The sequence below is a fragment of the Lissotriton helveticus genome, chromosome 5_1, assembly GCF_964261635.1.
Source record: "Lissotriton helveticus chromosome 5_1, aLisHel1.1, whole genome shotgun sequence".
NCBI classification, from domain to species: Eukaryota; Metazoa; Chordata; class Amphibia; order Caudata; family Salamandridae; genus Lissotriton; species Lissotriton helveticus.
Window position 1 is genome coordinate 2,002,809,183 of NC_136065.1, and position 23,575 is coordinate 2,002,832,757.

Below are 23,575 nucleotides of genomic sequence, written 5' to 3' on the forward strand. Positions count from 1 at the left end.
ACACTGGCATCAGTTTTTTAGTTTTCCTTTATCTGACTCTAAAGTCTATCCAATATACTTTAACCAGTGTACAAATGTGTATGAAAGGAGAAAGCTACAGCATCTCACAGATTTTCTTCTCATGTAAAAAAAAGTTGTTTTCAAATATGTCACAAGCAAGCCAAAGCCACTTTGTCACTTTGATACTTCACCCTAAAATGTTATTGTTTCTGTATGGTCCAAACATATTAAGCTTACTTTCTGTAATACATACAATTTTAAAATCATGTTGATTTTATCTTTCCATTTATCTGTTCCTTTTGTAGGTCTTATGTTAGCCTAGACCTTTTGGTTTTACTAAAATTATATGTATAGCATACTTACTAATAGCGCCTTTCACAGCTGCTCTCTTCATCCATGTCTGTTGTTGTCATTCTCATTTTGTTTCCGCCCATTACAGCGTACATCATTGGGCAATAGGTCAGCCTACTTTAGTTACTGACTTCACTTTGAAAGGCTGCTTTTTGCTCTTCACAAGGAACGCATCCACACACAAAGTATTTAAATCCGTGTATTTTTTGGTTTTACTGTATTTTTACTTTAATGTTGCATCTGTGTTTAGAAATCGATGTAACAGCAGGACACTTTTGATGTGAGAAAAGGGCAGATTTCAGCTTTTAGTTTATGTCTCCTACTAACTATGTTGTAAATTCCTTTTAGAGTGGCCTTTGTTTATCTAACTGCTGCTATTTCATTTAGTACCGCCATAAGTTGGCAGGGTATGCTCAGATGTGAGTCCCTTGCTCACTTTGCCACCGGATTCAAGCAAGCCATGCTGAATACGGCTGAAACCGGTCCTAGGAAGTTTGTTTCCGGGCCAGGGAAGGAATGACTTGGCAGTTCGGGCTGGACTGTTCCCATGAGGCACAGGGTCATACTGATTTGCATATGGCCATGTCTGAACTTGGGTGGCAGAGTGGGCTAAAGAACGGTGATGGATTAAACCCAGATCTTTTGACTGGGTTTGAGTGTTTGATCCGTCCATCACCACCCCCTTTTGTACCGCTATTTCATTTAGGGCATCAAAAACAAGGTGATGAAGAGAATGGTTGAGTTAATGACAGCCACTGCCAATCGCTCAGTGTAACATCCCAATCCATCACTTTTCGCCCACCATGTCACCTTAAAGTTTGAAGTTTATTGGTTTGTATAGCGCTGAATCACCCATGAGGGTATCTTGGCGCTTGGGACGGTGAGGAGCATCAGAAACCAGAAAAATTTAGAAAAGGTGGGTATTTAGCAGCTTTATGAATTGGGCCAAATTTTGACAAAAACGTAGATGAAAGGGCAATTTATTAAAAAATACCGGGGCAAGATAAGAGAATGCTTTGCCCCCGCTGCTTGCCTTTTTGACCCTGGGAGTGCTGAGCAGAAGCTCAGTGCTGGATCTAAGTGCTCGTGCAGGGGTGTAGGAGGCAAGTTAGCTAGAAAGATACGAGGGGCCTTGACCATTTAGGGCTTTATAGATAATACAGCCTATTTTGAATTTGACCCTCTTTCTTACTGGGAGCCAGTGGAGTTGGTTCAGGAGGAGTACCAAGGGTGTTCTAGCAGGGGCGTCGACAGTGAGACGGGCAGCAGTATTCTGCACCACCTGAAGTTTATTTATGGAGGTTTCATTAGCTGAAAATAGGAGGACATTACAGTAGTCAAGTCTACTAAGTACTAAGGCCTGCATCAGCGTTTTCTTGGTGGATGAGGGTAAGAGGGGGAAGATCCTTCGAAGGAGGCCAAGGATGTAGAAGCATGAGCCCACAGTAATGTTAGCATGCGACTCAAGGGTAAGTTTGCGATCAACACTGACACCTAGGTTCTTAACCACTTCTTATGGGGTAGGGGCAGTACCAAGTTCTTCCGGCCACCAGGTAGGCGACCAATAAGTGGCAGCTCCTCCAAACAACATGATTTCTGATTTGCCAGCATTAAGTTGTAAATAGTTGGCCCGCATCCAGGCAGCGATGGATTTCATGCCTTCTGAGAACAAGAGTTCGATATCAGGTCTATTTTTATCAAATGTGAGGAGGACCTGGGTGTCGTCAGCATATGAAATGGGGGTGAATCCCAATGATCTCATGAGTCTGGCCAGAGGGGTGACATAAATGTTAAAAAAGGGTCGGGCTCAGGCAGGAGCCCTGCGGGACCCCCTTGCTAACTTTAGTCGTGGTGGATTTGAAGGTTCCCATAGTAACGGTCTGCGTTCTGCCTGTCAGGAAGTTGGTAACCCACTTCAGTGCCAGCCCTTGAACACCTATATCATGGAGTCTATCCAGTAGAATCTGATGGGAGATAGTATCAAACGCCGCTGACAAGTCAAGCAGCACCAAGAGTGCTGCTTGACCCTTGTCCATGGCCATGCGAATGTTGTCCGTGACCTCAATAAGGGCGGATTCGGTACTATGTTTAGCCCGAAACCCAGATTGAGAAACATCAAGATGGTGGGAGGTCTCCAAATACTCAGACAGGTGTCTATTGATATGTTTTTCAATAAGCTTAGTCTGTAAGGGTAGAAGAGAAATAGGTCGGTAGTTGCTGGGGTCAGTAGTGGGAATCTTGGGGTTTTTACGTATGGGTATAATTTGAGCATCTTTCCATGCAGAGGGGAGGAGACCAGTACTCAGGGAGCTGTTAAGGATCGAGCAGATAGGAGGGGCGAGCTGTTCAGCAAATTTGGCAGAAATCTTGGCGGGGATGATATCCATAGGGGAGCCAGATTTGATTGTCTCATGGAGGGATGTGACTTCCATCAGACAGAGTTGCGGGAAGGTGTGCTGTAGAGCGGAGGAGACTTGTGTATCAGAAGGGCTAATAGTGGTGGTGGAGGAAATGGTATTGGCAGAAATGATGTTCTGATTAATGGAGTCTATTTTTTGAGTGAGATATGACGCAACATTATTGCATAGCGACTCCGAGGGGGATTCCGCAGTATCACATACATTGGGGTTCGAATAGGATTTGACTATTTTAAATAGTGTCCTGGAGTTGGAACCCGCCTGCTCCAATTGATGAGCAATGTAGAATTTGCTTGCGTTTTTGATGTTGTTATGATAGGATGCTAAAGTGCTTTTGTACCTAGCTTTATCCTGTTCTCTGTGGAGAAGTCGCCAAGTACGTTCTAGTTTCTTGTACCCCCTCTTTTCGGTGCGTAGGGCAGGGGAATTCAGTCAGAGTCAGTGGATTTATGGGCGTCGGTGGCCGGTTTCAGAGGTGCGGCTTCATCCAGAATGCTGGAGATGATGTTATTAAAGTGCAAAAGTTGGTGTTCAACTTTGAAGTTACGAGTGTCAGTATCCCAAGTCAGAAAAGGGGAAGTAAAATGGTGGGCCTTGATTTTGTGCCAGGGTCTATACCATCTGTCCGGGGAGTTGATGTGGTGGAAGGGCTCGTCAGATGAAGTTTATTAAGGAGTGGTCGGACCAAGTCAGAGGAAGTGTATCCCCCACATATGATATTTTGGGAGTTAGCGAGGATGAGATCTAGGGTGTGCCCAGCTATGTGGGTAGGGTCGCTATTGATTTTAAGGAGACCGGAAGAGTCCAGATCCTCCAGACAGACCACTGCTTTGTGATTTTAATCCATGTTTCCATCATTTGGTACCAGTCCTATGCAAATATGTCTTGACCCTGCTCCAGTGCGAGAAGTCCAGCCCGAACTGCCAGGCCCTCCCTGAACCAGAACACAAGCAACCCATGCCCGGTTCCAGCCTTACTAGGGATCATCAGCCAGCTGTAGGTTGGTTCCAGTGGCACAGTGAGTACTAGACCCATGTCTGCGCATACCGGAAACACTTAGGGCATCAAACCAAGGTAATGAATAAGATGCTTAGCTTAATCACAGCTAATCACCTGCCGCATCCAGATCCATTGGTTTTTTACCTACCTTACCACCTAAGTTCTGACTCAGCCATAGGAAAATCAGACTAAACATTGCTCCAGTTGTAATAGTCCAGTTCGCTCAGTTACTTGCAACCCAATTTAGGCTGTATGTCCTGCTTGTGTAGTATTTTAGTTTGATTTCGATCTGACTATATCTATATTCCACCCCTCTGTGAACGTAAATATCTATCGACCTGTCTGTCTTTCTATATACCCGTCTGTCTGCCTTCTACCTGTCAGTCTGCCTTTTACCTGTCTGTCTGCCTATGTATCTGTTTGTCTGTCTGCCTATCTACCTGTCTGTCTGCCTATTTACCTGTCTGTCTATCTCTCTATCCACCTATCTGTATTTCTACCTGTCTTCCTGTCTATATACCTGTCCATCTCTATTGGTCCGTCTGTCGATCTACCTACCTGTCAGCTTATCTACCTCTCTATCTATTTAACTGACTTTCTAGCAAACTACCTATCTATCTGCCTGTCTGCCTTCCACTTGTCTGCCTTTGTACCTGTTTGTGTGTCTGCCAGTCTGTCTGTCTGTCGGTCTATCCACCAGTCTGTCTGTCTGTCTGTCTTTCTGTCTATACACCTGCCCTTTTCTATTGGTCTGTCTCTCTACCTGTCAGCTTATCTACCTCTCTATTTAACTGTCTTTCTAGCAACCTGTCTGTCTATCTCATGGTCTGTCTGTCTACCTGTCTGTGTGCCTATCTACCTTTCTGTCTGTCTGCCTTCTACCTTTCTCTCCGTCTGCCTTCTACCTGTCTGTCTGTCTTCTACCTGTCTGTCTATCTTTCAGTCTATCTACGTATACATCGAGCTATCCGTCCATCTATCTTTGCTGATACCACAGGGACTGTTCATGTCAGACTCCATGGTTCTCCAGCTTTGGCTTTAAACCAATCACAGCCACTGACAGTGATCAGAAACTTGCTTCTCTTGAGTCGCAACTGAGTTTCCCGACACCCACTCTCTGCACAACCAATAGACTGCACAACGTTCAACACTGGACAGCCCTCCGCCTAGTCCACTCCAAGCACTCCACCTAGTCCACTCCAAGCACATGTAACCAAACTACTCTCCCCCCTCTTTCTGCACAGCCCTCCTTAGCCTTACTCTGCACCACGGCTCTTCATATTTTGACCCGAATATGGAGATGCGCAAAATGTGGCAATTTCGAGTTGTGAATCCGGTGAAGTTTACGCTTTTTCATGCCCCGTTACTCCAGAGCATATACTCCGTCCTGCCCTTCAGTAGACACCGTCTTCTGTGTATCATTCTCCCGCCACTGCACATCCTCAGTCCCAGTGCTGTCCTGAGTCCTTCACAGGCAGCCTCCACTCCCACACACCTTCACTCTGTGCTCTGCCAGCTGCACAGACCTCTGCAAACAACAACCCATCCATTCTGTACAAAACTTCACTCTACACGACACTGCACTCTTTGTAAAACCCACACTCTGCCCAGTCACCAAACCTCTGCACACTTCCTTCAGTGCACAGACCTCCACCCTCTGCACCGCCCTCCACGCTCTGCACCGCCCTCCACGCTCTGCACGCTCTGCACAGCCCTCCACGCTCTGCACCGCCCTTCACGCTCTGCACCGCTCTCCACGGTCTGCACCGCCCTCCACGCTCTGCACCGCCCTCCACGCTCCGCACCGCCCTCCACGCTCCGCACCGCCCTCCACGCTCCGCACCGCCCTCTCCACTGTTGCACGTTCTGCACCCTCTGCTCATCTGTCTGCTATTCTGAGCACAGCGTAGTATAATCTTTGCATCGCCTCAGTCACTGCACTGCCTCGGTCTCTGCACTGCCTCAGTCTCTGCACCGCCTCAGTCTCTGCACGGCATAGTCAAGTCTCTGCACCGCCTCAATCTCTGCACGGCATAGTCAAGTCTCTGCCCAGCCTCAATCTCTGCACTGCCTCAATCTCTACACACCTAGTTCATTTTGCACAGCCTCAGTCCCTGAACAGCATAGTTCATCTCTGCACCAACTCAATCCCTATACAGCATAGTCCAGCCTCTGCACAGCCTCGGTCCCTGGGCAGCACAGTCTAATCTCTTCAAAGCCTCAAGCGCTACTCAGCACAGTCCAGTCTAACAGCCCCAATTCCTGCCTAACACAGTCCAATCTATGCACCACCTCCATCACTGCACAGCATGTCAAATCTGCACAGCCTCGATCTCTACACAGCATAATCCAAACCCTGCACAGCCTCAATCCCTACACAGAAGGAGAAGGAGAAGTGTGGCTCACTGGTTAGAGAAGGCAGACCTGGAAGCAGAGGGTCTTGAGTCCTAAAATGTCCATGGACTCGACAATTCTCGCTCCGGTGGCTACTCGATTCACGGGTTCACACTCTGCGACTCTGGGCAATAGCTTGCTTAATCTCCACAACGGCCCCTCGCGGCGGGATGCCTGGCTTTCACCTTGCGGATACCCTGCCGGGGTTATCTCACAGGGGGAAAACCAGGACAGGTTCCCTAAGCAAGCGCTTAGAAACCGCTCGGTGATTTGCGCTATATAAATTCCTGTACATTTACATTTACACAGCAAAGTGCAATCTCTACTCAGCCTCAGTCCCTTCAAAGCATAGTCCAATCCGCTCAGCCTCAATCCCTACACAGGATAGTCAAATCTCTGCACAGCCTCAATCCCTACACCGCCCTTCAGGTTTATTCTGTTATGGGTCGAGAACCCCATTCTGGTTTGCTTGGTCAAGTCTCAGACGGACCCCATAACCCAGATTGTTCCAGGGGTTCATATTTGAGAGTCCAGCGCTCCAACACTGCTTGGCTATATCAGATGTGCCCTACTTGCATTATCGCATTGACATGAACGGATATTATCTGATTAATATCTGGTAAGTTTTAAAACATTGCGTCAGAGTCTTTAAAAACCAGAGCAGCGTGAATCCAAGTGTCATAAATAGGCCTGACTCGATTGGCCCCTCTGTGCAGAAACTAAAGTGATGTTTGTTGTGTTGTGATTGAATCTACATTAAAATTCCACCAAGAAAGCTCAATTTAGTAGTAAAAAACAATGAACGGGGCCTTTCAGCAGCATGGTCAGCGACTAGCTGCCGCCTCCCCCCCCAAACCGGCACCCAACACCCAGAAACGTGGACACGAGACTTCTTTACTTTTTGGAAGGCGGGCGCTAGTCGCCCGGCCGTATTTATTAAGATATGAAATTAAAAAAGGTTTTAATTGCATGATCAACAATTTATACAAAAATCAGCAGGACATTAGATACAAATTTTGTCAACAAGTTTGAGAGCCTGACCTTAACAAAAACTCTAATACATGTTGTTTCCTAACCGAGTCTAACATCCTCATCTTGATTTTTGTACATTTCTGGCCATATGGCAAGGTCACTACCGGTGTCAGGTCCTACAAGCTGCGCCTCCCCTAGAGACGTGCGCATGCGCAGTGTTACCCCGGGAATTGCCCGGTCTACGCCCTGAACTCCATTTACCCACTAAAGGAGGGCCCTTACTCTGCGCCATCCGGTGACGTCATGAGTATACGCGCGCGGGGTGGCTACCAGCCTAAGGAAAGCGTGAACTACTCCTACCCGCGCTCCTTTGCAGCATCAATTACCTTGCCCCTGGAGTTCTAGGAGTGGCCCGCAGGCCCCTCCCCCTGGGCGGGAACCTCCATAGGATGATGCCCGCCCCCTCAGACCTCAAATATGTGCTCACCGATAATGACCTTACCGCCACAGGCCAGCATTGTTAACCGACGATCTGGCCTCCCCCTGCCTTGACCTACCCTAAAAAGTTCTCACTTTAGCAAAACCTTTCAACCAGGCCCTGACATTATCATACCACAGGACCTTTCCTTCCTCCGTCAAATGGACTCCCCTCACCAGGTAGAATTATGCACTCCAAATACACCCATGTTGGATCGTCTGCAACCGAGGGGGGGGGGGGGCTCGAAATCATTTGTCCAACTGTGTGTCGATCCTCTTTACCGAGTGATTCAACGCCCTGACCGAGTCCGCCCCTCGCCCCTGCCCCCGCGGGATAAGTTGAGACCCTACTACTATGCCACCCGGGCAAGTCCTGAAGACCCACCCGCAGTGGAGATGAACTCATCAAAGAGTATTCGCTCCCAAGTTTGGCCAAGTCATTCCCCCCCAGGTGAAGTATCACCACTGATGGGGGGTCGGGCTGCTGAGCTAAGAGTCCCTGAAAGAAGATCCTGACTGACCAAGGCACAGACCCCGAACCAGATCTCCCCTGTCCCGCGTCCAGCCTGTTCCTTGTGCTGGGACGTTGTAGCTCCTCCACTTCTGGTGATGAATTCCTCCCCTGCGTCACAGGTTTGAGAAACTGCAAGAACCAGGAAAAGACCAAGAAAACCTGGGTGACAATTCCCACTTCCACCTTAGGGAATGGGTAGCACTTACACCTGCCAGCACTACTTGTGCCCTTGGGTGTCCTCTTTCTTGACGTATGCTTCCCTTTTGACGTCCACCCGCTGCTGATGTTGCGGTGTGGAGCACCCCTCAGATATCCAGCATGGACCCAGCCGTGACTGACGTAAGCATCCCTTGGGCTGTCCACCTGTTTCAGCTGTTGTGACGTGGAGCACTCCAGATATCCACCATGGACCCGGCCATACATAAATGGAAAAGATAAACACAAACCATTAGTGCTAGTCTTACATTGCCATCACTTGCTATGTTTTAGATACAATTAGCGCCAGCTGCATACTCATTGACACTTCCGACTGTAAGTGTTAAGCATAGCCTCAGTTTATGTCCCATGTAGTGTGACTGAATTAGTGTTACGGAGAGTGCCCTGTAGAATGACCTTTATTAGGAATAATATCCCGTGCGCAGTACAGTGACCCAGTGGCAGTGCCACAATATCCTGTGTGCAGTACAGCGACCCAGTGGCAGTGCCATGGCACATTTATGGCTACTAAGAATTCTGCTGTAGCCAGGACATCACCTCCTATTCCTTATTGTCCACCCACGCCTTTAGGCCATAGGGTCTAGGTTTGAAAAGGCCAGTCTGTTTGCCAGTGCAGCATCTAGGGCTAAAAGGATTAGCACAGCCCTAACTATGCCAGGCTGTAAGCTGGCCCAAGGGCCTTCTACGCTCGCCACTTTGGCTTCTGGTAGATATCATCCTAGGCAACCGTACATGAATACACGCATCCCCAGAACTATGTGATGCCGCAACTAGGCTCTTGGGCACCTTCTAGGTGTGACAGCAGGGTGTGTCGGATTATCAGGACCCCAAGTAATCTTTCTACAGGCTCTAGGCCCTGCCTCTATGCCATTTGTGGTTCCCCTACCATTTTACTGATATATGGCTTTGGTACACCCCTAGAGCTCAACTATCTGGTGCTAAATTACTGTGTGCTATATAGGGTTACAGACTGTAATTATTCGCCTCTAATCTCATCATAGGCTCAACGTATATTGTGCCAATTTACTTGTGTGTTAAATAAATTTACTGACTGTAATGTCTTGCCTTTAGCCTCGTAGAGGAACTAAGGGGATGTGTTTAGAACAAATACATATATTTGTTATACACCTGTTCTCTTTCCATTTACTCAGTCATGAAATTATAGACTGGTAAAACAAGCTGCTCTACATTCCTTCAAGACTTAGCCTGAAGGCTGCACGCGATACAGCTACCGCTAGGATAGCTTTCTAATAAGGTTGACTTTAACCTATCATGAAGGGTCGTTTGGACTGGTGCAATGTCCCCCCTTGAATAGTGAACAGCGCCTCAGATGTTGATTACCTCACAATGAAATAAGTCCCTTGCTTGGCTTTCTGCTTTGGCTTACAAAGGAATGTTGGACCTGGGGAACTAGCTTTCACAGTCTCGTCAAGCCCCACCCTTAGATGTGCGTTAATCCCCAGGAGGACCCCAAGAGAAGGGGGGTGTACCTTATTCGTGAATGGTTCCACTATTGTTCTAACTATCACCTCAGCAGACACCAATCATTGTAATTCTCGAGTGTCAAAATTTGACTTATGTCAATGGCTGTTCCTTGCGTAAGATAAATAAGCAGCAACTATGGCTTGGATAAAATATTGCAAGTGCCTGGAGGACATCAATAAAGAAGCCCAGGAATTTTACAAAACAAACTGTGTCTAGCTCAAACCGTTCAGAAGTTACAAAAATGCAGCAATAGATGTTGCCTTGCCGTCAAAGGACCTAGCTGTTGCTTATTGCTATATTGAGGTGTTACAGCCCGTACTAATGAGATGGAACCTGTGCACAGACCTGGGAAAACAATGTCGGAGTAATACTATCAGTATCAACAGTTCAAGATCAGCATGTTTGTCAATATTAACACTTACTAGCATTTTAAAATGTTAGGCAACCCAAAACAAAGACATTGCTCTCTTGGTACCATGTCTATACAAACTTTTAGCACATACCCACACAACCCCAACATTTCATTCCTGAGGGAGTGTTGAGGATGGAAACACGAGGGAGGGTTGTGGATGAAAACACAAGCCTATGGTCACAGTTGTCCATGGTCTCATAATGTGCTTTACTCCAGAACACCAGTGATGTATAATTACTTTATCCTGTCTGGACATGGCCAGCTCCCTACAAAACCCTTCCAATAACCGCCCATCTTAATAAGCAATTTATTTATGCCCTGCCTCTAAGTAGATTTTTTACTTTATGACAATTCCCAGCAGCCAAACTCCACATTTGTAATGCCTTTGTGTAGCGCTCGTGCAGTCTTAGATGGCTTCAGAGCGCTTACTGTACCGGTCTGGCGAGCAGTAGTCGAGACCATGGCCTAATATACGCCCCGGATGAATGTCAGTTAAAGGGAGTGTCTGGTGCTGGAGGAAAGAGGCATGTGGTGAACTCAAGACAACACTACCTTAGTGTCAAACTCAAAGCCATCGAGGCGGTCGCTTGTTGTGGGAACTATGCTTTGCTTGGACGCACGAGGAAAATTGAAAACTTACAAATGTAGTGTAACAAAACTGAAAAGTGCTCTATGGAATACTTTAAATCGGAAATACTTTCGTGTGAGAAACCATACTAAAGTCAACACAACCATGCTGGAACTAACACCCCTCTGGTCGGCCAATAAAGAGTGCTGTCAGTGCCTATGTAGAGTGGAGCAGTTAGTATTGTTCAGCTGCAGCAAGTCTATTCTAAAAAACAGGCTTTGTGCTTATAGCATGGCCTGCATAGTTTATGAGGCAGATGTGTTCAGTGTGAAGTTGTACACGGTTTTCTTCTAGGGGCAATTAGACAACATGTTCAGCTGGAAAGTGTTCCTCGTAAAAACAACACATGATGATTCTCGGACATCATGGATCAAACGAAATACAATAAGGCACCGCGGTTGCTTTGAATAGCAATAGCAACAGACTGATGCAAAGCGAATTATGTTAGCACGAGACCGTACTACCGTATTACAAAACAAACATATCCCTTAACAAATTGATTCTCATGTTTTACATCAACTGACAGAAACTGCATAAAAATGCAATGTAAACCTCAACCATGTGTGTTTGCCTTAAGGAGAGAGAGTCTATAAGTGTACCATATCTATCTGATCCGGCGTCTCTTACATTGGGTAGCACCATCATCGCTCTCTAGCTCACTATCAAGGCCCGTGGAATTCTGTGGCAAGGGTGAACTAAATTATTTGACATTCCTGACTAAATTATGCAACCAGAAAAGAAAAATTATATGGCATAGTACGGCACATTCTGTGGCAGTGGTATTTCTCTATTTTCTCATCTTAAATACAATCTGCGCAAAATCCAACTTCATAGCACCAATTCAACACATGACTGCAGCAATCATCATCTGAAATGCGACCCGTTAACTGTATCAAAGGCTCTGCCGCAGTGTGCATTCCCTTCTGGTTAGTAACTCTTGATCCATTTGAACTATAAACAAAATTATTTTTGTCGAAATCTCAAAGTGATGTAGCACATTGTGAATTATGCAGCAAGTGCAGCAATTCCATAATTATATATTAAAGCCTGGGGCCCTGGAAGGAGGAACACATACTTTTAAAGTCCCTTCTCACGAGGTATTGTGGGGATGGCCTAAGTTTGCCAACACGCAAAGCACAAAATCGAAATACTGGGCCGCAGAAAAGGTGTGTCTTGACTTGTCTGTACATCATTGTCTTTTGTGTGGTTTTAAAAAACCATAATCTTACTCCATCTATAAAATAAAAGGCGAATGATAGGAGAAACAAGATACTTGACTAGTCTCTTCAGTTATTATTTAAAACTATCACATCAGCAAAGTTTTTTTTGTTCACTAATTCTAATAAGTGTTTTCCATCTTCAGATTGAGCCATGGTAGTGTATCTTTCTAGAGAGTCGTAAAATATAGCTCGGAATCCCAGTCACATATATCGAGATCGTTACCTATTGTAGGGCTCTCCAGGGACCAAAGTCTTCAAGAAAGGAGTTAGAGAGGTAAAATACATGCCTATAGAAACTTGCTGGCTTCCAACTGGATGACAAATAATAATGGGAAACAGTACCAGTACTAACTTGTTTCATACGGCGATTGTGCCATTCCTATAAGCATAAGCAATGCAGTTGACCGTCTAACATTATGAATGGGTATCTGAGTGAGCAACACCACGAACCACCATGCCCCCCCCGGGAGCATTCCTCACGGGGACCAGAGCCAGGGTATTATCACCGCACAGCAGTGCTAAAAAATTAGCCACCGAAAGCACCCCTCTCATGCCGACCCTGTGGCTCGAACCAAACCTGTCATTTATGGCATAATATCTCAAAATAAACAGTGCTCCGGCGATGCATATTATCTTAAAATAAACAGTGCTCCGGCGGCGATGCCAGGTATTGAGCCCGTGGCCCTATGGATTCATATCACGCGCCCTACCCCCGAGCTAAATCCATCAACTACCATCACAGCGCCATCTGTGCGCGACCCGGAAACAGCATGCTCCACAATGCGTCCCGGGGCATCTTGTACACCTACCCTTCCGGTGCCGATCACGAGAGACTGCAGAATTCGGCGTTGGTCCCAATCCAATACCCCCAGCCGGCCCTCATGACGACAGCAAAAAGTCCTGGCTTGCACGACCTCGGGAGTACACTGTTGCTGCCCCGAGCATTGTGCTCTCACGTGAACCATCCATCCGCATCTGCAGCTCCTTGCCAGTCCGACGGAGCACCTCTGTAGTCACCCATTCTTCCTCGGGAATGAACTTTCGAACATGTTCCCGCTCCGAGGCTGAAGTGCGCCCCCTTCGGATGGACTCCGCCCGAGCTGGCCCTTCAGCAGGTGCCCTCTGCTCGCTGCATACCGGGACAAAGGGATCTAAAAAGCCTCTCCGTCCGCCGCCAGGAACCTGAAAAAAGAAAGCGAGAACATTACAAAACAAAGAAGCCCCGAGCGCGGGGCACACCGTGCTGTGAGGGAGCGTCCAGGGACAAGGGGGTCTCCTGGGCGCTCCCCACCTCTTTATTCTCAAGGGGCCAGGCGGGGGGGCACGCCCCCCCCGGCCCGCCCCTCCTGTAGCCCGCCCCCCCTGACCCGGACCTTCTACCTGGTATCCGGGTCAGGGAGGCCGCCGGCCAATCGGTGGTGGGTCGCGCCCCCCAGGGCCCGCCCCCACCACCGAGAGACACCAAAGGGGAAAGGGGGGGAGACGGACGCCGCGCCGCCATGCGTGCGGGGGGGCCGAGGGCCCCCCCTTTTCAGTTATGTGGTAAAGGTAAATAAAACTGGTTAACCTGGAGGCAGCCGTTTGCGCGTGGATGCCTTGTTTTTGATATTTCTCCCATGGATTTTATTTCTCCCATATTTTGGTTTTTCATTTTTAAACAACAGCCTGTTTCACCTGAAAAGCTGTATCATTGTCAGCAGAGAGTCCGGCAGAAAGGCGACCTTAAGGTGGTTGTGGCCAAGAACGCGGCAAGGGAAATTATTTCACTTGTAAAGAAGAGAAATTGGGTGGAGTGTTAGGATGGTGGTGTGAAGACGTGGGGAGGGGGGGTGTTCGGGGCGTTGAGGGGTTCCCTTTGTTGTTGAAAAGTATTCATGGTGTACTTACATAATTATATAATTAGTGTCATTTATTTTTATTAGTTACTTATGTTGATAATATTGAGAACATGTTTACTGACAGTACTTCCATTTCATATTCTGATGCAAAGTTTTCTGGCAGTGTTGTAATCCAGAACCGCAGTATATAACCAAGTACCTCGAACAGGTTACTCTAGACCCCGGCAGTGCAGAGCCACAGAGAGCCATTCTCTCCCCCTGCAGACTCGGAAGTGCAGAGCCAAAGAAAGCCATTCACTTCCCCGGCAGTGCAGAGCCAAAGAAAGCCATTCACTTCCCCGGCACTGCATAGCCACAGAGAGCCATTCACTTCCCACTAGATCCCGGCAGTGCAGAGCCACAGAGCCATTCACTTCCCTTCCAGACCCCGGCATTGTAGAGCCACAGAGAGTTATTCACTGCCCCTCTAGACCCCGGCATTGCAGAGCCACATAGCCATTCACTTCCCTTCCAGAACCGGCAGTGCAGAGCCACAGAGATCCATTCTCTCCCCCTGCAGACTCGGCAGTGCAGAGCCAAAGAAAGCCATTCACTTCCCCGGCAGTGCAGAGCCAAAGAAAGCCATTCACTTCCCCGGCACTGCATAGCCACAGAGAGCCATTCACTTCCCACTAGATCCCGGCAGTGCAGAGCCACAGAGCCATTACCTTCCCCTCCAGACCCCGGCATTGTAGAGCCACAGAGAGCCATTCACTTCCCCTTTAGGCCCGGCAGTGCAGAGCCACATAGCCATTCACTTCCCCTACAGACCCCGGCAGTGCGTAGCCACCGAGAGCCATTCACTTCTCCCTCCAGACCCCGGCAGTGCCGAACAACGGAGATCCATTTCCTTTGCCTCCAGACCCCGGAAGTGCGGAGCCACAGAGAGCCATTCATTTCCCCTCCGGACCCGGCAGTGCGGATCCACAGAGAGCCATTCACTTCCCCTCCAGACCCCGGCAGTGCAGAGCCACAGAGAGCCATTCACTGCCCCTCCAGACCCCAGCAGTGTAGAGCCACAGAGAGCCATTTACTTCTCCCTCCAGAAACCGGCAGTGCAGAGCCACAGAGAGCCATTCACTTCCCCTCCAGACCCCGGAAGTGCAGAGCCACAGAGAGCATTCACTTGCCCTCCAGACACCAGCAGTGCGGAGCCACAGAGAGCCATTCACTTCCTCTCCAGACCCCGTCAGTCTGGAGCCACAGAGAGCCATTCACTTCCCCTACAGACCACGGCAGTGCGTAGCCACAGAGAGTCATTCACTTCTCCCTCCAGACACCGGCAGTGTAGAGCCACAGAGAGCCAGTCACTTCCCCTCCAGACATCGGACGTGCGGAGCCACGGAGAGCCATCCACTTCTCCCTCCAGACCCCGGAAGTACGGAGCCACAGAGAGCCATTCACGTCTCTCTCCAGACCCTGGCAGTGCGGGGCCACAGAGAGCCATTCCCTTCCCATCCAGACGCCGGAAGTGCGGAGCCAGAGAGGCATTCACTCCCCCGCAGACCCCAGCAGTGCAGACCCACATAGAGCCATTCACTTCCCCTCCAGACCCCAGCATTGCGGAGCCACAGAGAGCCATTCACTTCCCCTCCAGACCCCATCAGTGCGGAGCAACAGAGAGCCATTCACTTCCCCTCCAGACCCCAGCAGTGCAGAGCCACAGAGAGCCATTCACTTCCCCTCCAGACCCCGGCAGTGCAGAGCCACAGAGAGCCATGCAATGCCCCTCCAGACCCCGGTAGTGCAGAGCCACAGAGAGCTATTCATTCCCCCTCCAGACCTCGGCTTTGTAGAGCCACAGAGAGCCATTCATTTCCCTTGTAGACCCCGGCATTGCAGAGCCACTTAGCCATTCACTTCCCTTCCAGACCAGGTATTGTAGAGCCATTCACTTCCTCTCTAGACCCCGGCAGTGCAGAGCCACAGAGAGCCATTCATTTCCCCTCCGGACCCGGCAGTGCGGAGCCACAGAGACCCGTTCACTTCCCCTCCAGACCCTGGCAGTGCAGAGCCACAGAGAGCCATTCACTTCCCCTCCAGACCCCCGCAGTGTGTAGCCACAGAGAGCCATTCACTTCTCCCTTCAAACCCCGTCAGTGCGGAGCCATAGAGAGCCGTTCACTTCCCCTCCAGACCCCGGAAGTGCGGAGCCACGGAGAGCCATTCACTTCTCTTCCAGACCCTGGCAGTGCAGAGCCACGGAGAGCCATTCACTTCCCCTCCAGACTCCGGAAGTGCAGAGCCACGGAGAGCCATTCAATTCTCCCTCCAGACCCTGGCAGTGCAGAGCCACAGAGAGCCATTCACTTATCACTCCAGACCCCGGCAGTGCAGAGCCACGGAGAGCCATTCCCTTCCCCTCCAGATCCCGGAAGTGCAGAGCCACAGAGAGCTATTCACTTCCCCTCCAGACCCCGGCAGTGCGGAGCCACAGAGAGCCAATCACTTCCCCTCCAGACCCCAGCAGTGCAGAGCCACAGAGAGCCATTCACTTCTCACTCCAGACCCCGGCAGTGCAGAGCCACGGAGAACCATTCACTTCCCTTCCAGACCCCGGAAGTGCAGAGCCACAGAGAGCTATTCACTTCCCCTACAGACCCCGGCAGTGCGGAGCCACAAAGAGCCAATCACTTCCCCTCCAGACCCCAGCAGTGCGGAGCCACAGAGAGCCATTTACTGCCCATCCAGACCCCAGCAGTGCAGAGCCACAGAGAGCCATTCACTTCTCACTCCAGACCCCGGCAGTGCGGGCCACAGAGAGCCATTCACTTCCCATCCAGACCCCTGCAGTGTGGAGCCACAGAGAGCCATTCACTTCCCCTCCAGACCCCTGCAGTGCGGAGCCACAGAGAGCCATCCACTTCCCACTAGACCCCGGCAGTGCAGAGCCACAGAGCCATTCACTTCCTCTCCAGACCCCGGCATTGTAAAGCCACAGAGAGTTATTCACTTCCCCTCTAGACCCCGGCATTGCAGAGCCACATAGCCATTCACTTCCCTTCCAGACCCGGCAGTGCAGAGCCACAGAGAGCCATTCACTTCCCCTTCATACCCCGGCAGTGCAGAGCCATTCACTTCCCCTCCAGACCCCGGCATTGTAGAGCCACAGAGAGCCATTCACTTCCTATCCAGACCCCTGCAGTGTGGAGCCACAGAGAGCCATTCACTTCCCCTCCAGACCCCTGCAGTGCGGAGCCACAGAGAGCCATTCACTTCCCACTAGACCCCGGCAGTGCAGAGCCATTCACTTCCTCTCCAGACCCCGGCATTGTAGAGCCACAGAGAGTTATTCACTTCCCCTCTAGACCCCGGCATTGCAGAGCCACATAGCCATTCACTTCCCTTCCAGACCCGGCATTGTAGAGCCACAGAGAGCCATTCACTTCCCCTTTAGGCCCGGCAATGCAGAGCCACATAGCCATTCACTTCCCTTCTAGACCCGGCAGTGCAGAGCCACAGAGAGCCATTCACTTCCCCTCCAGACCCCTGCAGTGCGGAGCCACATAGCCATTCACTTCCCTTCCAGACCCGGCAGTGCAGAGCCACAGAGAGCCATTCACTTCCCCTTCATACCCCGGCAGTGCAGAGCCATTCACTTCCCCTCCAGACCCCAGCATTGTAGAGCCCCAGAGAGATATTCACTTCCCCTTTAGGCCCGGCAGTGCAGAACCACATAGCCATTCACTTCCCTTCTAGACCCGGCAGTGCAGAGCCACAGAGAGCCATTCACTTCCCCTCCAGACCCCGGCGGTGCAGAGCCACACAGAGCCATTCACTTCCCCTCCAGACCCCGGCAGTGCGGAGCCGCAGAGAGCCATTCACTACCCCTCCAGACCCCGCCAGTGCAGCGCCACACAGAGCTGTTCAGTTCCCCTCCAGACCCCTGCAGTGCAGAGCCTCAGAGAGCCATTCACTCCCCCTGCAGACCCGACAGTGCGGAGCCACGGAGAGCCATTCACTTCTTCTCCAGACCCGGCAGTGCGGAGCCACAGAGAGCCATTCACCTCCCCTCCAGACCTGGCAGTGCGGCGCCACAGAGAGCCTTTCACTTCCCTTCCAGACCCGGCAGTGCGAAGCCCCAGAGAGCCATTCACTTCCCCTCCAGACCCGGCAGTGCGGAGCAACAGAGAGCCATTCACTTCCCCTCCGGACCCCGGCAGTGCGGAGCCACAGAGAGCCATTCACTTCCCCTCCAGACCCCTGCAGTGTGGAGCCACAGAGAGCCATTCACTTCCCCTCCAGACCCCTGCAGTGCGGAGCCACAGAGAGCCATTCACTTCCCCACCAGACCCCGGCAGTGCAGAGCCACAGGGAGCCATTCACTTCCCGACCAGACCCCGGCATTGTAGAGCAACAAAGAGCCATTCACTTCCCCTCCAGACCCCTGCAGTGCAGATCCACAGAGAGCCATTCACTTCCCCTGCAGTGCGGAGCCACAAAGAGCCATTCACTTCCCACTAGATCCCGGCAGTGCAGAGCCACAGAGAGCCATTCACTTCCCCTTTAGGACCGGCAGTGCAGAGCCACATAGCCATTCACTTCCCTTCTAGACCCGGCAGTGCAGAGCCACAGAGAGCCATTCACTTCCCCTCCAGACCCCGGCGATGCAGAGCCACACAGAGCCATTCACTTCCCCTCCAGACCCCGGCAGTGCGGAGCCTCAGAGAGCCATTCACTACCCCTCCAGACCCCGCCAGTGCAGCGCCACACAGAGCTGTTCACTTCCCCTCCAGACCCCTGCAGTGCAGAGCCACAGAGAGCCATTCACTCCCCCTCCAGACCCAAGCAGTGCAGAGCCACAGAGAGCCATTCACTCCCCCTGCAGAACCGACAGAGCGGAGCCACGGAGAGCCATTCACTTCTTCTCCAGACCCGGCAGTGCGGAGCCACAGAGAGCCATTCACCTCCTCTCCAGACCTGGCAGTGCGGAGCCACAGAGAGCCTTTCACTTCCCTTCCAGACCCGGCAGTGCGAAGCCCCAGAGAGCCATTCACTTCCCCTCCAGACCCGGCAGTGCGGAGCCCCAGAGAGCCATTCACTTCCCCTCCAGACCTGGCAGTGCGGAGCCACAGAGAGCCATTCACTTCCCCTCCGGACCCCGGCAGTGTTGAGCCACAGAGAGCCATTCACTTCCCCTCCAGACCCCTGCAGTGTGGAGACACAGAGAGCCATTCACTTCCCCTCCAGACCCTTGCAGTGCGGAGCCACAGAGAGCCATTCACTTCCCCACCAGACCCCGGCAGTGCAGAGCCACAGGGAGCCATTCACTTCCCCACCAGACCCCGGCATTGTTGAGCCACAAAGAGCCATTCACTTCCCCTCCAGACCCCTGCAGTGCAGGTCCACAGAGAGCCATTCACTTCCCCTCCAGACCCTGGCAGTGCAGAGCCACAGATAGCCATTAATTTCCTTTCCAGACCCCGGCAGTGCAGAGCCACAGGGAGCCATTCAATTCCCCTCCAACCACCGGCAGTACAGAGTCATTCACTTCCCCTCCAACCACCGGCAGTACAGAGTCATTCACTTCCCCGCCAGACACCGGCAGTACAGAGTCATTCACTTCCCCTCAAGACACCGGCAGTGTGGATCCACCGAGAGCCATTCACTTCCACTCCAGACCTCGGCAGAGCCATGGAGAGCCATTCACTTCTCACTCCAGACCCCGGCAGTGCAGAGCCACAGAGAGCCATTCACTTCCTCTCCAGAGCTGGGTTGTGTCTTTTATTTGTCCAGCACTGGAGCATTTTATGTTTGGCTAAAGGAGCAGCAGAGGAGGAGAAGTGCGAGCACTGTATGATTTATCAGTAGAATGTGTTCGAGTACAAGGCTGAGATGTGTTGTGCTGTTGGTAGTACCTGCCAGTGTGTGCTCCATGGTTGGGTGAGTTGTTGTTACTACTGTGAGTGGCTGCTGAGCACTGATCTCTGCTTCTCTCTTGCAGCTGCGGTGACCCTGGATCCAGACACTGCTCATCGGAGGCTCATCCTGTCCGTGGACAGAAGGAGAGTGAGGCTGGGAGGCAGAGCACGGGTTCTGCCCCACACCCCCCAGAGATTCACTAAATACAGCGCTGTCCTGGGGAGAGAGAGGCTGAGCTCCGGGAGGCATTACTGGGAGGTGCGGGTGGGGGACAAGACGGAGTGGATCCTTGGGGTGTGTGACGAGGCTGTGAGCAGGAAGGGGCCGATCACACTATCACCTAAGGAGGGATACTGGACAGTGATGCTCAGAGATGGTGAATATAAAGCACTCACTGGCCCCTCCACCCTCCTGACCCCCCGTGTGCCCCCCAGGGATGTGGGTTTCTTCCTGGACTATGGGGCGGGCAGGCTCTCGGTGTACAATGTGGATGACCGGTCTCTGCTCTTCACCTTCCCAGGGGTCTCCTTCCCCCCCACCCTGCGGCCCTTCTTCAATCCAGGAAACAAGTATGGAGGGAAGAATCCGGGGGTGCTGCGGATCCTGCCGGGGACAGGACGGGAGTGAAGAGACTTCCAGCAGAGCAGGTGAGAGAGAGAGAGCGCTGTCACCAGGGAAAGGTGCTGTGTGTAATGTAACTTGCTGTATCTAACACCAGGGGAGGTTACTGTGTGTACTGTCATTACAGGCGAGTAGTAATATCACAGAGGGTGGCGCTACAGCCACATCTGTCCGCTGAGAAACTAGGCTGAAGTCACAGCATCGGCCTTACATCCTGTAATTCTGGGAAAATCCCTTAATCTGCACGTATTAAATAAAATCTGACCTTTACTAGTGTAACCTGTGCTCATGTAAAGCGCACCAGTGTCTTTCGGGCGAATTGGTGCTATATAAAACTGCAAACACAAACTCCGTTTATGTGACCTGCAGGAAGCAGTTGAGAAGGAAAAAAGAGACGAACCCACTCCTACTTCTGGAGCGCAGTGACTGAGTTCTGGTGGTTAAGAGTCTTCCCCTCATAACCTCTGAGGGAAGGATTGAATCATTCTTGAAATCTGCCTCGCGAGCCTGATACAAACGATGGGCGCTGTAACTGAATGTTAATTATTTAGGACTGAAACAAGAATCTACCTGCTAAATGTCTTGTGTAACATTTCTGGGAAGTCCTGGGTTTTCTTTAGAACCTACAAGCAAAATGCATCATGGGAAATGTAGTTTTCCTTTACAGGCTCCAAGAGAACAGGAAGTAATATTTGATAAAAACTCCGGACTGGCTGAAGGTGTCACCTATGACAGTGTCACTTAGCAGCTATGGAAAAACAAGTGTAGGCAAAGCCAATAGGTCTTAAATAGATAAACTGATGCGTTTTAAATAAAAAAAAAAAATTTTATTACAAGCATATGCAACAAAAAGAAGTAACATAAAAGATAACATGCAGCCACCTAACCCTGATGCCCTAATGATAGCAATAAAAGTTTACATTTAAAAGAAACAAATAACCTCAATAGCACAGTGTGAATGCTTTATTTCAGGCAGTTATGCAAGTATACTTAATGAAGTTTCAGTGAATATCACTGAAAAAAATATTCTTTTTAGTGCAAGTAAAAGGTGCTATTTACTTTGAAATACTGTGACAGGAAGACATGGTTTAAATTTACAAAAATGAATAAAAAAAGTCAAAAGGATAATGAATGGAAAGAAATAGCTATTGGCAAGGTAAAGAATCGGTCTACCCACCTTGGCATAGAAGTTCATATCTGTTTAGGCAGATGTGATCAGGAAAAGGCTGGCGCTCACATTATAAGAGAGCCAATCAATCACTCCGGTTTTATAAAGCACGACTGCTCATCCCTAAAGGTCTCAAGGTGCTGAGTGGGGGGGTGTGGTGGGGTGGATCTGCGGTTTCATCGAAACACCCGGTCTAGAGGCCCTTCCTGAATTGCTGCAGCAGTGGTAATTGCCTGAGGTGCAGAGGCAGGGAATTCCAGGTCTTCGCAGTGAGGTAGGAAAAGGATCTTCCTCAAGCCGTGGTCTTACGAATCCATGGGATGGTGGCCAGGCCCAGTTGGGCGAAGCAGAGATGTCTGGTGGGCGTGTAGGAGAGGCAGTGGTTGAGGTATGCAAGTCCAGCTTAGTGGAGGGCTTTTATTGCATATGTGAGGATCTTGAATGTATTTTTTTTGTTGATAGCTAGCCAGTGAAAGTCTCTCAGGTGGCAGGTGATGTGGGTGAGGCTTGGGATGTTCAGGATGAGTCTGGCGGAGGAGTTCTGGATGTTCTTCAGTTCAGGAGTGTCTGGGTGGTGCCGGCGTAGAGTGCGTTGCCGTAGTCGAGTTTGTTGCTGATGAGAGCCAATGGCTGAAGTGGGCTGTCCCATTCCCCTGTTTTGTATGCTGTGGCAGAAACACAATTTGAATGACAGAAAAACAGACCAATTGATGATTATATTTGTATGTATTTTTTTACTTGTATATTGCTTAATTACAGGAGGATGGCAAGTCAGCAAAAGCTATCTCTGTGCCAGACTTAAAGTGATGGATGGAGGCCAGATAAGTGGTGACTACAGAAACAATAGAGAACAAACATTAAGAAATCCAGTCACTACAATGCTGCCAGCCAGCCTTTTGGCTTTGTGAATATTTGCTTTGTTTTGTCATGTTTATTGTAAAAACGTTCTTGTTGGAGGAGCTGCTCCTGGTTATTAAGAAAAACATTGGCCAAAAGTAAAATATTTCTTGGTCTCAAAATGCACGGAATGCTATGATGGCAGCTACTGTGTGGGACCAAAATAGACACAGACATGAGGCGACTATCGAAACATTTATGTACAGTGGAGAAGGTGCTGCAAGCCCAGTACAGAGCTGAATGTAGGCAAAGTGGCTGTTGTTGAGAAGCCATTCTAGGCACAGTGGAAAACGTGTTGAGACAATCATTAAAAAACTTCTATAGACCCAGTAGCAGTAACTCTTTTGCCATTGTATGTCGGATCAAAAGAGAGACAAATAGAAAATAGAGATGCAGGTCTGATAGACACCAAACCTTCCGGCCCTTCAAGCACACACTCTTCTCATGTAGTAATGTGAATTATTATTGTTGGACAAATCTCAGGTTATTAAGATTTCTACAAATGTCACTGAGATGTTTCACACAACCTCATGTGTAATATTAATCATTGTATTTAAATAAAGGTTAGCTTACCGACTCAGTGGCTTACTTTCATGGTAGTAGGGATGGTGTGAAGCTCCTGGGCCTGTTTATCCTAATCACATATTCAGTTACTGATTTGAAGCTGACAGATAGGACAGCATTGGAAGACGGGTCAGGCTGCAGCTGGCTTTTCTGCCCAATGCCATGTAATGTAAGGTGGATTTGAAGAGGGCTGCTTGTCACCTGTGAGGGTATTCAGGCCTTAAGACATGACCTAGACCGCACCTGCTTTAGGCCTAAGGCTTATTCAGTTAAATTAACAAATGCATATCCCACTTCAAGACTATGTACTCCTGTCATATTAATATGAACTGTAGTATGTACACGTGAATTTACAAACAAAAAACTCTTGAAAATCACAAACCGAAATAAACAAAAAAATAAGCTTGTGGACAGCCAATATTTGTGAGCACTTGAATATTTCTTCTCAAGCAAAAAAAAATCAATTTCTAACCAGGAAGTGCACAAAGTGAAGAAATATGC

At 49.8% G+C, this 23,575-nt stretch overlaps 1 protein-coding gene across 1 annotated transcript in view; it reads left to right on the forward strand.

Annotated features, from left to right (window-relative positions):
• LOC144756164 (E3 ubiquitin-protein ligase TRIM39-like) overlaps window positions 1-23,086 on the forward strand; it is a 370,969-nt gene extending 347,883 nt beyond the window's left edge. Inside the window, exons 7-8 of the mRNA XM_078645744.1 lie at window positions 19,907-20,471; window positions 22,373-23,086. Of these exons, the coding sequence (XP_078501870.1) occupies window positions 19,907-20,451 (545 nt within the window). The 3' untranslated portion in view covers window positions 20,452-20,471; window positions 22,373-23,086. The remainder of the gene's footprint in view (window positions 1-19,906; window positions 20,472-22,372) is intronic.
• Window positions 23,087-23,575: the final 489 nt, after the last annotated feature.